A 16,424-nucleotide genomic window follows, 5' to 3' on the forward strand; every position below is an offset into this window, starting at 1 on the left:
CTGGAGGACTCACTAAACAGAGAACATCCCTGGTCATCTCTACTGCCTCTGATCTGGAGGACTCACTAAACAGAGAACATCCCTGGTCGTCCCTACTGCCTCTGATCTGGAGGACTCACTAAACAGAGAACATCCCTGGTCCTCCCTACTGCCTCTGATCTGGAGGACTCACTAAACAGAGAACATCCCTGGTCGTCCCTACTGCCTCTGATCTGGAGGACTCACTAAACAGAGAACATCCCTGGTCGTCCCTACTGCCTCTGATCTGGAGGACTCACTAAACAGAGAACATCCCTGGTCGTCCCTACTGCCTCTGATCTGGAGGACTCACTAAACAGAGAACATCCCTGGTCATCCCTACTGCCTCTGATCTGGAGGACTGACTAAACAGAGAACATCCCTGGTCCTCCCTACTACCTCTGATCTGGAGGACTCACTAAACAGAGAACATCCCTGGTCATCCCTACTGCCTCTGATCTGGAGGACTCACTAAACAGAGAACATCCCTGGTCATCCCTACTGCCTCTGATCTGGAGGACTGACTAAACAGAGAACATCCCTGGTCTTCTCTACTGCCTCTGATCTGGAGGACTCACTAAACAGAGAACATCCCTGGTCATCTCTACTGCCTCTGATCTGGAGGACTCACTAAACAGAGAACATCCCTGGTCGTCCCTACTGCCTCTGATCTGGAGGACTCACTAAACAGAGAACATCCCTGGTCCTCCCTACTGCCTCTGATCTGGAGGACTCACTAAACAGAGAACATCCCTGGTCGTCCCTACTGCCTCTGATCTGGAGGACTCACTAAACAGAGAACATCCCTGGTCGTCCCTACTGCCTCTGATCTGGAGGACTCACTAAACAGAGAACATCCCTGGTCGTCCCTACTGCCTCTGATCTGGAGGACTCACTAAACAGAGAACATCCCTGGTCATCCCTACTGCCTCTGATCTGGAGGACTGACTAAACAGAGAACATCCCTGGTCCTCCCTACTACCTCTGATCTGGAGGACTCACTAAACAGAGAACATCCCTGGTCATCCCTACTGCCTCTGATCTGGAGGACTCACTAAACAGAGAACATCCCTGGTCTTCCCTACTACCTCTGATCTGGAGGACTCACTAAACAGAGAACATCCCTGGTCTTCCCTACTACCTCTGATCTGGAGGACTCACTAAACAGAGAACATCCCTGGTCATCCCTACTACCTCTGATCTGGAGGACTCACTAAACAGAGAACATCCCTGGTCATCCCTACTACCTCTGATCTGGAGGACTCACTAAACAGAGAACATCCCTGGTCATCACTACTGCCTCTGATCTGGAGGACTCACTAAACAGAGAACATCCCTGGTCATCCCTACTACCTCTGATCTGGAGGACTCACTAAACAGAGAACATCCCTGGTCATCACTACTGCCTCTGATCTGGAGGACTCACTAAACAGAGAACATCCCTGGTCATCCCTACTGCCTCTGATCTGGAGGACTCACTAAACAGAGAACATCCCTGGTCATCCCTACTGCCTCTGATCTGGAGGACTCACTAAACAGAGAACATCCCTGGTCATCCCTACTGCCTCTGATCTGGAGGACTCACTAAACAGAGAACATCCCTGGTCATCCCTACTGCCTCTGATCTGGAGGACTCACTAAACAGAGAACATCCCTGGTCATCCCTACTGCCTCTGATCTGGAGGACTCACTAAACAGAGAACATCCCTGGTCATCACTACTGCCTCTGATCTGGAGGACTCACTAAACAGAGAACATCCCTGGTCATCCCTACTGCCTCTGATCTGGAGGACTCACTAAACAGAGAACATCCCTGGTCATCCCTACTGCCTCTGATCTGGAGGACTCACTAAACAGAGAACATCCCTGGTCTTCCCTACTGCCTCTGATCTGGAGGACTGACTAAACAGAGAACATCCCTGGTCATCTCTACTGCCTCTGATCTGGAGGACTCACTAAACAGAGAACATCCCTGGTCGTCCCTACTGCCTCTGATCTGGAGGACTCACTAAACAGAGAACATCCCTGGTCATCTCTACTGCCTCTGATCTGACGGACTCACTAAACAGAGAACATCCCTGGTCGTCCCTACTGCCTCTGATCTGGAGGACTCACTAAACAGACATGCTTTGTTTGTAAATGTCTACGTGTTGGAGTGTTCCCCTGGCTATCCGTAAATAACAATAATTAGAAAATCGCGTTGTCTGGTTTGCTTAATATCAGGAATTTGAAATGATTTATGCTTTTACTTTTGATATTTAAAACCAAATACTTTTAGACTTTTACTCAAGTAGTATTTTACTGTGTGACTTTCACTATTAGTTGGGTCATTTTAATATTTAGAAATATTTTACTCAAGTAGGACAATTGAGTACTTTTACCCATAGTGGGTCAAAAGTAGTGCCCTATTTCGGGAATTTAGTATACCCACTGACTCTTGAATGTGCCCAACGTAGTAAAATGATTTGGAGTATACTTATTAAATACATGTACAGTGAGTTCCTGTAAACTCCTTGGTCTCCATTGTTTGTAATTAGGTGCTGAAGGACAGTGGAGTGTTTGAGTACACCTGGTCTGAGCTGGAGCTGTGGCTGAATCACCTGGACGGACTACAACCAGACCAGCAGGACACAGTCATACACTTCCTGGAGAGGGTCAGTCACCTGGTCGACCTCCGTAGAATACAGTTGGTTGATCGATGGATCAATTGAAATATCAATCAATCAATCATAGATTCTCTCAATCGATCAATCTATCGTTATGCTAATATCGTCATCATAAGTAGCATAAAATAAAAACATGAACACCTTCTTACCTCAGGCCTTTCGCACTTAGGGATTGATTGATTATTTGATTGTGTTATTGATTGTTTGATTGCGTTATGCTATTTATGATACAGGATGTGTGTGTGTCTGTCTCTTCTCTGTGCTGTGTGTTTATATCCCCCAGGTGATGGTGTGTAACCCTGTGATGTGTTTATATCCCCCAGGTGATGATGTGTAACCCTGTGATGTGTTTATATCCCCCAGGTGATGGTGTGTAACCCTGTGATGTGTTTATATCCCCCAGGTGATGGTGTGTAACCCTGTGATGTGTTTATATCCCCCAGGTGATGGTGTGTAACCCTGTGATGTGTTTATATCCCCCAGGTGATGGTGTGTAACCCTGTGATGTGTTTATATCCCCCAGGTGATGGTGTGTAACCCTGTGATGTGTTTATATCCCCCAGGTGATGGTGTGTAACCCTGTGATGTGTTTATGTGTCCCCAGGTGATGGTGTGTAACCCTGTGATGTGTTTATATCCCCCAGGTGATGGTGTGTAACCCTGTGATGTGTTTATATCCCCCAGGTGATGATGTGTAACCCTGTGATGTGTTTATATCCCCCAGGTGATGATGTGTAACCCTGTGATGTGTTTATATCCCCCAGGTGATGATGTGTAACCCTGTGATGTGTTTATATCCCCCAGGTGATGATGTGTAACCCTGTGATGTGTTTATATCCCCCAGGTGATGGTGTGTAACCCTGTGATGTGTTTATGTGTCCCCAGGTGATGGTGTGTAACCCTGTGATGTGTTTATATCCCCCAGGTGATGGTGTGTAACCCTGTGATGTGTTTATATCCCCCAGGTGATGATGTGTAACCCTGTGATGTGTTTATATCCCCCAGGTGATGGTGTGTAACCCTGTGATGTGTTTATATCCCCCAGGTGATGGTGTGTAACCCTGTGATGTGTTTATATCCCCCAGGTGATGATGTGTAACCCTGTGATGTGTTTATGTCCCCCAGGTGATGGTGTGTAACCCTGTGATGTGTTTATATCCCCCAGGTGATGGTGTGTAACCCTGTGATGTGTTTATATCCCCCAGGTGATGGTGTGTAACCCTGTGATGTGTTTATGTGTCCCCAGGTGATGGTGTGTAACCCTGTGATGTGTTTATGTGTCCCCAGGTGATGGTGTGTAACCCTGTGATGTGTTTATATCCCCCAGGTGATGGTGTGTAACCCTGTGATGTGTTTATGTGTCCCCAGGTGATGGTGTGTAACCCTGTGATGTGTTTGTGTCCCCAGGTGATGGTGTGTAACCCTGTGATGTGTTTATGTGTCCCCAGGTGATGGTGTGTAACCCTGTGATGTGTTTATATCCCCCAGGTGATGGTGTGTAACCCTGTGATGTGTTTATATCCCCCAGGTGATGGTGTGTAACCCTGTGATGTGTTTATATCCCCCAGGTGATGATGTGTAACCCTGTGATGTGTTTATATCCCCCAGGTGATGGTGTGTAACCCTGTGATGTGTTTATATCCCCCAGGTGATGGTGTGTAACCCTGTGATGTGTTTATATCCCCCAGGTGATGATGTGTAACCCTGTGATGTGTTTATGTCCCCCAGGTGATGGTGTGTAACCCTGTGATGTGTTTATATCCCCCAGGTGATGGTGTGTAACCCTGTGATGTGTTTATATCCCCCAGGTGATGGTGTGTAACCCTGTGATGTGTTTATGTGTCCCCAGGTGATGGTGTGTAACCCTGTGATGTGTTTATGTGTCCCCAGGTGATGGTGTGTAACCCTGTGATGTGTTTATATCCCCCAGGTGATGGTGTGTAACCCTGTGATGTGTTTATGTGTCCCCAGGTGATGGTGTGTAACCCTGTGATGTGTTTATGTGTCCCCAGGTGATGGTGTGTAACCCTGTGATGTGTTTATGTGTCCCCAGGTGATGGTGTGTAACCCTGTGATGTGTTTATATCCCCCAGGTGATGATGTGTAACCCTGTGATGTGTTTATATCCCCCAGGTGATGGTGTGTAACCCTGTGATGTGTTTATGTGTCCCCCAGGTGATGGTGTGTAACCCTGTGATGTGTTTATGTCCCCCAGGTGATGGTGTGTAACCCTGTGATGTGTTTATGTGTCCCCAGGTGATGGTGTGTAACCCTGTGATGTGTTTATGTGTCCCCAGGTGATGGTGTGTAACCCTGTGATGTGTTTATGTGTCCCCCAGGTGATGGTGTGTAACCCTGTGATGTGTTTATGTGTCCCCAGGTGATGGTGTGTAACCCTGTGATGTGTTTATGTGTCCCCAGGTGATGGTGTGTAACCCTGTGATGTGTTTATGTGTCCCCCAGGTGATGGTGTGTAACCCTGTGATGTGTTTATGTGTCCCCAGGTGATGGTGTGTAACCCTGTGATGTGTTTATGTCCCCCAGGTGATGGTGTGTAACCCTGTGATGTGTTTATGTGTCCCCAGGTGCTCATGTCTCTGGTGTGTAACCCCTACACCTACACAGACAAGGTGGCCAGTCTTGTCCAGGAGGCAGCCTACCTACAGGCCAATCTTAGCGGCCAGGACGGAGACACCGCCAGCATCCCCATCTCACACATAGACGGTTGGTGACTACTACACACTTCCAGCATCCCCATGTCACATAGACGGTTGGTGACTACTACACACTTCCAGCATCCCCATGTCACATAGACGGTTGGTGACTACTACACACTTCCAGCATCCCCATGTCACATAGACGGTTGGTGACTACTACACACTTCCAGCATCCCCATGTCACATAGACGGTTGGTGACTACTACACACTTCCAGCATCCCCATGTCACATAGACGGTTGGTGACTATTACACACTTCCAGCATCCCCATGTCACATAGACGGTTGGTGACTACTACACACTTCCAGCATCCCCATGTCACATAGACGGTTGGTGACTACTACACACTTCCAGCATCCCCATGTCACATAGACGGTTGGTGACTACTACACACTTCCAGCATCCCCATGTCACATAGACGGTTGGTGACTACTACACACTTCCAGCATCCCCATGTCACATAGACGGTTGGTGACTACTACACACTTCCAGCATCCCCATGTCACATAGACGGTTGGTGACTACTACACACTTCCAGCATCCCCATGTCACATAGACGGTTGGTGACTACTACACACTTCCAGCATCCCCATGTCACATAGACGGTTGGTGACTACTACACACTTCCAGCATCCCCATGTCACATAGACGGTTGGTGACTACTACACACTTCCAGCATCCCCATGTCACATAGACGGTTGGTGACTACTACACACTTCCAGCATCCCCATGTCACATAGACGGTTGGTGACTACTACACACTTCCAGCATCCCCATGTCACATAGACGGTTGGTGACTACTACACACTTCCAGCATCCCCATGTCACATAGACGGTTGGTGACTACTACACACTTCCAGCATCCCCATGTCACATAGACGGTTGGTGACTACTACACACTTCCAGCATCCCCATGTCACATAGACGGTTGGTGACTACTACACACTTCCAGCATCCCCATGTCACATAGACGGTTGGTGACTACTACACACTTCCAGCATCCCCATGTCACATAGACGGTTGGTGACTACTACACACTTCCAGCATCCCCATGTCACATAGACGGTTGGTGACTACTACACACTTCCAGCATCCCCATGTCACATAGACAGTGCTGTGAAAAAAGTTATTGTATATTGTTGATACTAAATATTATCAGATCTTCAACCAACACTTAATATTAGATTAAGGAAACCTGAGTTTACAAATATCAACAAAAAAATATATATACATTATATATATATATATTTATTTAACAAAGTTATGCAATGCCCAATTCCCCTGTGTGAAAAAGTAATTGCCCCCTTACACTCAATCACTGGTTGTTCCACCTTTGGCTATTTTGACTCATCTGTCCATAGAACATTCCTCTAAGAGTATTGATGATCATCCAGATGCTTCCAGGTGCTTTTTGGAAAACTTAAGTCAACTTTTTGGATGACATGGGTCCCATTTTTTTTTTTTTGTCTGGCCAGAACCAAACACTGCATTCCACAGTAAGAACCTTATACCAAAGGTCAAGCATGGTGGTGGTAGTGTGATGGTTTGGGGTCAGCATGGTGGTCGTAGTGTGATGGTTTGGGGATGCTTTGCTGCTTCAGGACCTGGCCTTAATAGAAGGAACCATGAATTCTGTTCTGTATCAGAGAATTCTACAGGAGAATGTCAGGCCATCTGTCTGTAAGCTGAAGCACAGCTGGGTCGTGTAGCAAGACAATGATCCAAAACACACAATCAAGTCTATATGAAAATGGTTAAAAAGCAACAAATTTGAAGTTTTGGAATGGGTTAGTCAAAGTCCAGACCTAATCCCAATTGAGATGTTGTGGCAGGACTTAAAACAAACAGTTCATGCTTAAAAACCCACAAATGGCAATTACTTTTTCACACATGGGAATTGAGTATTGCATACAGTGCATTTGGAAAGAATTCAGACCTTGACTTTTTCCACATTTTGTTACGTTACAGCCTTATTATAAAATGGATACAAAAATGTTTTCCCCTCATCGACACACAATACCTCACAATGACAAAGCGAAAACAGGTTTTAAGATTTTTTTTGCAAATTAATACACATTTCTAAACAGAAATACCTGAGCAATTGGTGGCCAAACTGAGCAATTGGTGGAGAAGGAACTTGGTCAGGGAGGTGACCAAGAACCCGATGGTCACTCTGACAGATCTCCAGAGTTCTTCTGTGGAGTTGGGAGAACCTTCCAGAAGGACAACCATCTCTGCAGCACCACAATCAGGTCTTTATGGTAGAGTGGCCAGACGGAAGCCACTCCTCAGTAAAAGTCATTGTCCTTCAGGCACCCAAAGGACTCTGACCATGAGAAACAAGATTCTCTGGTCTAATAAAACCAAGACTGAAGTCTTTGGCCTCAATGCCAAGCGTCACGTCTGGTGGAAACCTGGCACCATCCCCACGGTGAAGCATGGTGGTGCCAGCATCATGCTGTGTTTCAGCGGCAGGGACTGGGAGATTAGTCAGGATCGAGACAAAGATGAACGGAGCAAAGTACAGAGAAATCCTTGATGAAAACCTGCTCCAGAGTGCTCAGGACCTCAGACTGGGGTGAAGGTTCACCTTCCAATAGGACAACAACCCTAAGCACACAGCCAAGACAAAGCAGGAGTGGCTTCGGGACAAGACTTTGAATGTCCTTGAGTGGGCCAGCCAGAGCCTGGACTTGAACCCGATCGAACATCTCTGGAGAGACCTGAAAATAGCTGTGCAGCGACGCTCCCCATCCAACCTGACAGAGCTTGAGAGGATCTGCAGAGAAGAATGGGAGAAACTCCCCAAATACAGATGTGCCAAGCTTGTAGCGTCATACCCAAGAAGACTCCAGGCTGTAATCGCTGCCGAAGATGCTTCAACAAAGTACTGAGTAAAGGGTCTGAATACTTATTTAAATGTGATATTTCCGTTTTTTTTTTTTACATTTGCAAACGTTTCTAGAAACCTGTTTTTGCTTTGTCATTATGGGGTATTGTGTGTAGATTGATGAGGGGGGGGGACAATTTTAATCCATTTTAGAATAAGGCTGTAACGTAACAAAATGTGGAAAAAGTCAAGGGGTCTGAATACTTTCCGAATGCACTGTAACTTTGTTAATTAAATAAAGTATAACTGTTTGTTATTTGTAAACTCAGGTTCCCATTAACTAATATTAGGTTTTGGTTGAAGATCTGATAACATTCAGAATCAAAAATATAAAAACATTTAGAAAGTCATAAGGGGGCAAATACTTTTTCATGGCACTAAAGATGGTTGGTGATTACTACATACTACAGTATATCCCCGTCTCACACCTGTTATCTTCCACGATTCTTCCCATTCTCCTTTCACCTCTCATCAACGAGCTGTTTTCACCCACAGGACTGCCGCTGACTGGATGTTGTTTGTTTTGTCGCACCGTTCTCTGTAAACCCTAGACGACGCTGTCGTGCGTGAAAAGCCCAGGAAGCCGTTTCTGAGATACTGGAACCTGGCACCGATAATGCCACACTCAAAAGTCGCTTAGGTCACTCATTTAGCCCATTCTAACGTTCAATCAAACAGTAACTGAATGTCTCGATGCCTGTCTGCCTGCTTTATATAGCAAGCCAAGTGATTCACTGTCTGTAGGAGTGAACCATTTTGGTGACAGGGTGGTGTACCTAATAAACTGGCCACTGAGTGTGTGTATATATTCTATCCATGCAGGCTTTCTTGAGCAACCTGAGACATTTAAACAGATAGGTGGGAGGGCAAATCAAATTTATTTTATATAGCCCTTCGTACATCAGCTAATATCTCGAGGTGCTGTACAGCATACAGGCTGGTGCAAGTTTATTAATGCTTAATTTGCCTAAATGGGTAATGGAAACACTTTAATTTTATTCAACACCTAGGTTTAAAAATACGGTCCCGTATGAGCCACACGGTCCCGTGTGGCTCAGTTGGTAGAGCATGGCGCTTGCAACGCCAGGGTTGTGGGTTCATTCCCCACGGGGGGACCAGGATGAATATGTATGAACTTTCCAATTTGTAAGTCGCTCTGGATAAGAGCGTCTGCTAAATGACTTAAATGTAATGTAAATGTAAATTATAGTAATAATTATCGACGCGACAGTTAATTCGAAACGCACCATAGCAGGCATGTTGTCGCATGTATTTTCTACGTGAACTTTCTAAACGTCAACAAAAGAAATCGCTGGGTAAGTTAATGGAAACATGGCGAGTGAAGATAAAGCTTTGGTCTGGTGGGAAACATTGTTGCTGCTGTATTTCTAGACGTGATGGACATGGTCGACGTGATCATGGAGGGCAGCGAGGGGGAGACGGAGGAGCTGGGCCCGGCGCTTAGTGATGACCTCATCCTCCAGTCCTTCCCTTTCAGTGCCGTGGTACCTGCTGTCCTGGAGGCCAGGAACAAACTACCTGCTACCTACAGAACGGAGAATGGTAAACTACTGGAGGACTGGCTGAATGTCTGGTTGACTGGCTGTCTGACTGACTGGCTGTCTGACTGGCTGTCTGTCTGACTGACTGGCTGGCTGACTGACTGACTCTGGCTGTCTGGCTGGCTGACTGACTGTCTGGCTGACGCTGACTGGCTGGCTGGTGGACTGACTGACTGGTTGGCTGACTGGCTGGCTGACTGGCTGGCTGACTGGCTGGCTGACTGGCTGGCTGACTGGCTGGCTGACTGACTGACTGGCTGGCTGACGGACTGTATGGCGGACTGACTGACTGTGTGGCTGGAGGACTGTCTGACTGACTGGCTGGCTGACTGTCTGGCTGACTTGGGCTTGTTCAAACACCCAAAGCCTTGTTTGTGTGTATTCATAGATGTGTATAATGTAATGTTGTGTATTTGACCCGAGGGATGGTGTATAATGTGATGTTGTATATTTGACCCGAGGGATGGTGTATAATGTAATGTTGTGTATTTGACCCGAGGGATGGTGTATAATGTAATGTTGTGTATTTGACCCGAGGGATGGTGTATAATGTAATGTTGTATATTTGACCCGAGGGATGGTGTATAATGTGATGTTGTGTATCTAGGTGTAGTGTACGACTACATGGCAACAGTCCTATGTGATGTGCTCCACTGTCAGAGAGACCCTCTGCCCCTCAGCCTGGCTCTTCTACAGTACGATAAAGAGCTGAACTCCTCTGAAGACCCTGGCCCCCCCCATCACTCCGTCATTCACCTGCATCACTACTACACAACATGGCTGCCTCAACAGGCCCGGGAACATCTGGTCAGAACACCTTCCTCTCATCGCGATCATACAGACAACTGTTATTATCTTGTTAATATCAGCCTTATTACACGTAATGGTGGTTATTATCATGTTCATATCAGCCTTATTACACGTAATGGTGGTTATTATCATGTTCATATCAGCCTTATTACACGTAATGGGGTTATTATCATGTTCATATCAGCCTTATTACACGTAATGGTGGTTATTATCATGTTCATATCAGCCTTATTACACGTGATGGTGGTTATTATCTTGTTCATATCAGCCTTATTACACGTAATGGGGTTATTATCGTGTTCATATCAGCCTTATTACACGTAATGGGGTTATTATCGTGTTCATATCAGCCTTATTACACGTAATGGTGGTTATTATCATGTTCATATCAGCCTTATTATCATGTTCATATCAGCCTTATTACACGTAATGGTGGTTATTATCATGTTCATATCAGCCTTATTACACGTAATGGTGGTTATTATCATGTTCATATCAGCCTTATTACACGTAATGGTGGTTATTATCATGTTCATAATAAGGTTATTGTAAAAGTGTTATATTATTTAATAGTGCTAATTACAACGATGATATTATGTATCCACTACAACCTCCTGTTCTATCGTCTCTCCTCTGTCCGACAGTTCCAGTCCTCTGAAAGCCCTTCCCATGTCTCTCCTAGTCCTGTGACCTTCACTGGTCTACTGAAGACAGCCTACACCCAAGGGCCCTCTGCCCTGCTAGAAGCCTCCTTCAGACAGAGACTAGAGAAGAGTCTGGTCACTATGGAGATGGCAGAGTATCCTGTTGCAGCCAAGCAGATCCTACTGTACATCAAAACCACTGTGGACAACTTCAGCACGGTACAGAGAAGCACTCCCCTGACCCGTATGAGCGCTGCTTTATCGAGCCGCATCTACCATGACCAGCTCCTAACACGTAGCTTCCTGTCTCCACCAGCTCCTAACACGTAGCTTCCTGTCTCCACCAGCTCCTAACACGTAGCTTCCTGTCTCCACCTCTCCTAACACGTAGCTTCCTGTCTCCACCTCTCCTAACACGTAGCCTCCTGTCTCTCCACCAGCTCCTAACACGTAGCTTCCTGTCTCCACCAGCTCCTAACACGTAGCTTCCTGTCTCCACCAGCTCCTAACACGTAGCTTCCTGTCTCCACCAGCTCCTAACACGTAGCTTCCTGTCTCCACCAGCTCCTAACACGTTGTCTCCTGTCTCTCCACCTCTCCTAACACGTAGCTTCCTGTCTCCACCAGCTCCTAACACGTTGTCTCCTGTCTCTCCACCTCTCCTAACACGTAGCTTCCTGTCTCTCCACCTCTCCTAACACGTTGTCTCCTGTCTCTCCACCTCTCCTAACACGTAGCTTCCTGCCTCTCCACCTCTCCTAACACGTAGCTTCCTGTCTCCACCAGCTCCTAACACGTAGCTTCCTGTCTCCACCAGCTCCTAACACGTTGTCTCCTGTCTCTCCACCTCTCCTAACACGTAGCTTCCTGTCTCCACCAGCTCCTAACACGTTGTCTCCTGTCTCTCCACCTCTCCTAACACGTAGCTTCCTGTCTCTCCACCTCTCCTAACACGTAGCTTCCTGTCTCCACCAGCTCCTAACACGTAGCTTCCTGTCTCTCCACCTCTCCTAACACGTAGCTTCCTGTCTCTCCACAGTTGTCTAAAACCACAGGGCTGCTGGTGCTCAATGTCCTGATGGGAGTTCTCCAGGGGTTGGTGTCGAGGCTTCAGAGCCCACAGGAACCAACTGAGGAAACCGAGGCAGAGCCCATGGTCGAAGGAGAGACTGAGCCCATGGTCGAAGGAGAGACTGAGCCCATGGTCGCTGATCGGAAGGCAGCGGAGACGGCAGACACCATGGCTGTGGATCCCAAGGTGGCGGCAGAGACGGAGCCTATAGCTATGGACCAGGACACAGCCAAGGCAGCAGAACCCAAAGCTGTGGACCTCCTGAATGGATCAGACCTCTTCCTGGAGTTCAACCCGTCTTCTGAAGCAGAGGACGACGACCACAGCCTGGTAGGACCAGTCGCCCTTTTACTGGAGCTGGTATACCAGATATATAGTAGTCAGAATTCCAACTCTTCGTGCCATATCAAAAAGAAAGGAGGGCCAAGACTCCGTGGCCTTCGTCAGGGAGTCTTCGTTTCATATCTTTACAGTTGTAACCTTGTTCTTCTTTGTTTACTGTAACTTAATAAGTTATCCCTGGTGGTTTTGGGATATTTCTCGTTTACTTTTTTGTGTCTGGCGATGTGATATACTGTATCCTTTTTCCCTGACCTGTGTGTGTAGGTGGTGTTGTCAGTGCTGAGTTCCATCCTGAAGCACCCGTGTATCGAGCAGTGGTTCCTGTCTCTGGAGTTGTCCTCTGTCCCTCCTACCTCCCTCAACCCCGTCAGGCTGAAGCTGCTGTGTGCTCAAATGTCTGACTGCATCCTGGGTCTTTTACAGACCTCTGCCTCCGTCCTTCGACCCCTGGACTCCCTCGATATCCTCTCCCCTTACCTCGAGGCTGTATCAAGGGCTCTGCTCAGAGAGCTGGGGGACACCGGGGAGAGGAGGGAGACCGACAAGGAGTCCCGGCCTGTGAGAGCCTTCATGGCCCTGCATGTCTACATGGAACCCTCTCTCCTCCAGGAGCTGGTCTCCTCCCTTCTCCTCCTCCCCAAGGAGACCCTCATCACCCCGGGGGAGGGTGACGGGGAGGGAGAGAAGAGCTCCAGAGCAGCAGAGCTCAGTGTCTACGGACGCACGGCTCTACAGGTCCTCACTGAGACCTCCTCCACCAACACCTCTTCATCCGGCTCCCCTGTCCTCCTCCTCTCCCAGGACTACCTCCAAGGCCTGGCCACCCTGCTCCTCTCCTGCTCCAGCCCGTCTCTGGAGACCTTCCTCCTGCAGGCTCTGAGGACGCAGCCAGGCAACGCTAAACTCCTACACACTGACGTCCTGCTCCACTGTCTCCAGGGGCCTCTTACTGCAGCCACCCAGGCCCTCGGGGTAGCCCTGCTGCAGAACAGCTCTACTCACAGGCTCTGCTTCGAGGTGTGGTGCCTACAGCCGCAACACCTGGAGAAACTCACAGACCAGACGGAGACATTCCTACCGCTGGTCAACAGTTACCTGCAGACTGCAGCCAGGGAGGATCCCGCCAGGCCTAAAGAAGGTAGGGGGTTGTGGTCTTGTCTGCTGTGTCAGACTCATTGTTCCTATATTTATGCTCCCTACCGGGGCGAATCCCAACTTCCACTTTATTTAGTCTCTCATTGACATGTAATGCTTGACTTAAGAAGTGAAAGTACACGGGTTGGTTCTTAACTATCACAGTCACCGTGTTGTTTGACATGCCCGTGTTGTTGTCCCACAGTTCAGACAGCGGTGCTGAAGGCCCTGAAGAAGGCCCTGTTCCCCAGGCTGAGCCTCTCTGTGCTGGGGCAGGAGACAGGGGAGGCCCTGGAGGTTGTGGAGGTTGTCGAGGCTCTGTCTAGTCTGATCAGACTGGCAGCTAAGGTCAAGGACATCAGAGAGCTCGTCACCTCCTTGCCTGCTGCCCTGCAGAAACGAGACGGTTTTGAGAGGTAATGTGTTTGTACGGGTATTACCTCAGTAAAACATAGTCGAATACAACAGGTGTAGGTAGACCTTACTTTGAAATGCTTACTTACAAGACCTTAACCAACAATACAAAAAATATTTACTAATTAACCAAAGTAAAAAATGTAAGAGAAACAATAAAATAACAATAGCGAGGCTATATACAGGGGGTACCGGTACTGAGACTATATACAGGGGGTACAGGTTAGTAATGAGGCTATATACAGGGGTACAGGTTAGTAATGAGGCTATATACAGGGGTACAGGTTAGTAATGAGGCTATATACAGGGGGTACAGGTTAGTAATGAGGCTATATACAAGGGAACAGGTTAGTAATGAGGCTATATACAGGGGTACAGGTTAGTAATGAGACTATATACAGGGGGTACAGGTTAGTAATGAGACTTTATACAGGGGGTACAGGTTAGTAATGAGGCTATATACAGGGGGTACAGGTTAGTAATGAGGCTATATACAAGGGAACAGGTTAGTAATGAGGCTATATACAGGGGTACAGGTTAGTAATGAGACTATATACAGGGGGTACAGGTTAGTAATGAGACTTTATACAGGGGGTACAGGTTAGTAATGAGGCTATATACAGGGGGTACAGGTTAGTAATGAGGCTATATACAAGGGAACAGGTTAGTAATGAGGCTATATACAGGGGTACAGGTTAGTAATGAGGCTATATACAAGGGAACAGGTTAGTAATGAGGCTATATACAAGGGAACAGGTTAGTAATGAGACTATATACAGGGGTACAGGTTAGTAATGAGGCTATATACAGGGGGTACAGGTTAGTAATGAGGCTATATACAGGGGGTACAGGTTAGTAATGAGGCTATATACAAGGGAACAGGTTAGTAATGAGGCTATATACAGGGGGTACAGGTTAGTAATGAGACTTTATACAGGGGGTACAGGTTAGTAATGAGACTATATACAAGGGAACAGGTTAGTAATTAGGCTATATACAGGGGGAACAGGTTAGTAATTAGGCTATATACAGGGGTACAGGTTAGTAATGAGACTATATACAGGGGGTACAGGTTAGTAATGGGGCTATATACAGGGGGTACAGGTTAGTAATGAGGCTATATACAAGGGAACAGGTTAGTAATTAGGCTATATACAGGGGGAACAGGTTAGTAATTAGGCTATATACAGGGGTACAGGTTAGTAATGAGACTATATACAGGGGGTACAGGTTAGTAATGGGGCTATATACAGGGGGTACAGGTTAGTAATTAGGCTATATACAGGGGTACAGGTTAGTAATGAGACTTTATACAGGGGTACAGGTTAGTAATGGGGCTATATACAGGGGGTACAGGTTAGTAATGAGACTTTATACAGGGGGTACAGGTTAGTAATGAGACTATATACAAGGGAACAGGTTAGTAATTAGGCTATATACAGGGGTACAGGTTAGTAATGAGACTATATACAGGGGGTACAGGTTAGTAATGGGGCTATATACAGGGGGTACAGGTTAGTAATTAGGCTATATACAGGGGTACAGGTTAGTAATGAGACTTTATACAGGGGTACAGGTTAGTAATGGGGCTATATACAGGGGGTACAGGTTAGTAATGAGACTTTATACAGGGGGTACAGGTTAGTAATGAGACTATATACAAGGGAACAGGTTAGTAATGAGGCTATATACAGGGGTACAGGTTAGTGATGAGGCTATATACAGGGGTACAGGTTAGTAATGAGGCTATATACAGGGGGTACAGGTTAGTAATGAGGCTATATACAGGGGGTACAGGTTAGTAATGAGGCTATGTACAGGGGGTACAGGTTAGTAATGAGGCTATGTACAGGGGGTACAGGTTAGTAATGAGGCTATGTACAGGTTAGTAATGAGGCTATATACAGGAGGTACAGGTTAGTAATGAGGCTATATACAGGAGGTACAGGTTAGTAATGAGGCTATATACAGGGGTACAGGTTAGTAATGAGGCTATATACAGGGGGTACAGGTTAGTAATGAGGCTATATACAGGGGGTACAGGTTAGTAATGAGGCTATGTACAGGGGGTACAGGTTAGTAATGAGGCTATGTACAGGGGGTACAGGTTAGTAATGAGGCTATATACAGGGGTTACAGGTTAGTCCATGTAATT

General features: G+C 46.9%; 1 protein-coding gene across 1 annotated transcript in view; it reads left to right on the forward strand.

The window, feature by feature from the left end:
- The window catches only part of urb1 (URB1 ribosome biogenesis homolog), a 46,485-nt gene that overhangs the window by 17,287 nt on the left and 12,774 nt on the right, over positions 1-16,424 (forward strand). The window contains exons 16-23 of the mRNA XM_071360267.1: positions 2,556-2,672; positions 5,270-5,408; positions 9,684-9,854; positions 10,461-10,660; positions 11,308-11,526; positions 12,347-12,709; positions 12,986-13,859; positions 14,061-14,271. Coding sequence (XP_071216368.1) covers positions 2,556-2,672; positions 5,270-5,408; positions 9,684-9,854; positions 10,461-10,660; positions 11,308-11,526; positions 12,347-12,709; positions 12,986-13,859; positions 14,061-14,271 — 2,294 coding nt within the window. The remainder of the gene's footprint in view (positions 1-2,555; positions 2,673-5,269; positions 5,409-9,683; positions 9,855-10,460; positions 10,661-11,307; positions 11,527-12,346; positions 12,710-12,985; positions 13,860-14,060; positions 14,272-16,424) is intronic.

Source organism: Salvelinus alpinus, chromosome 22 (assembly GCF_045679555.1).
Source record: "Salvelinus alpinus chromosome 22, SLU_Salpinus.1, whole genome shotgun sequence".
Classification (NCBI taxonomy): Eukaryota; Metazoa; Chordata; class Actinopteri; order Salmoniformes; family Salmonidae; genus Salvelinus; species Salvelinus alpinus.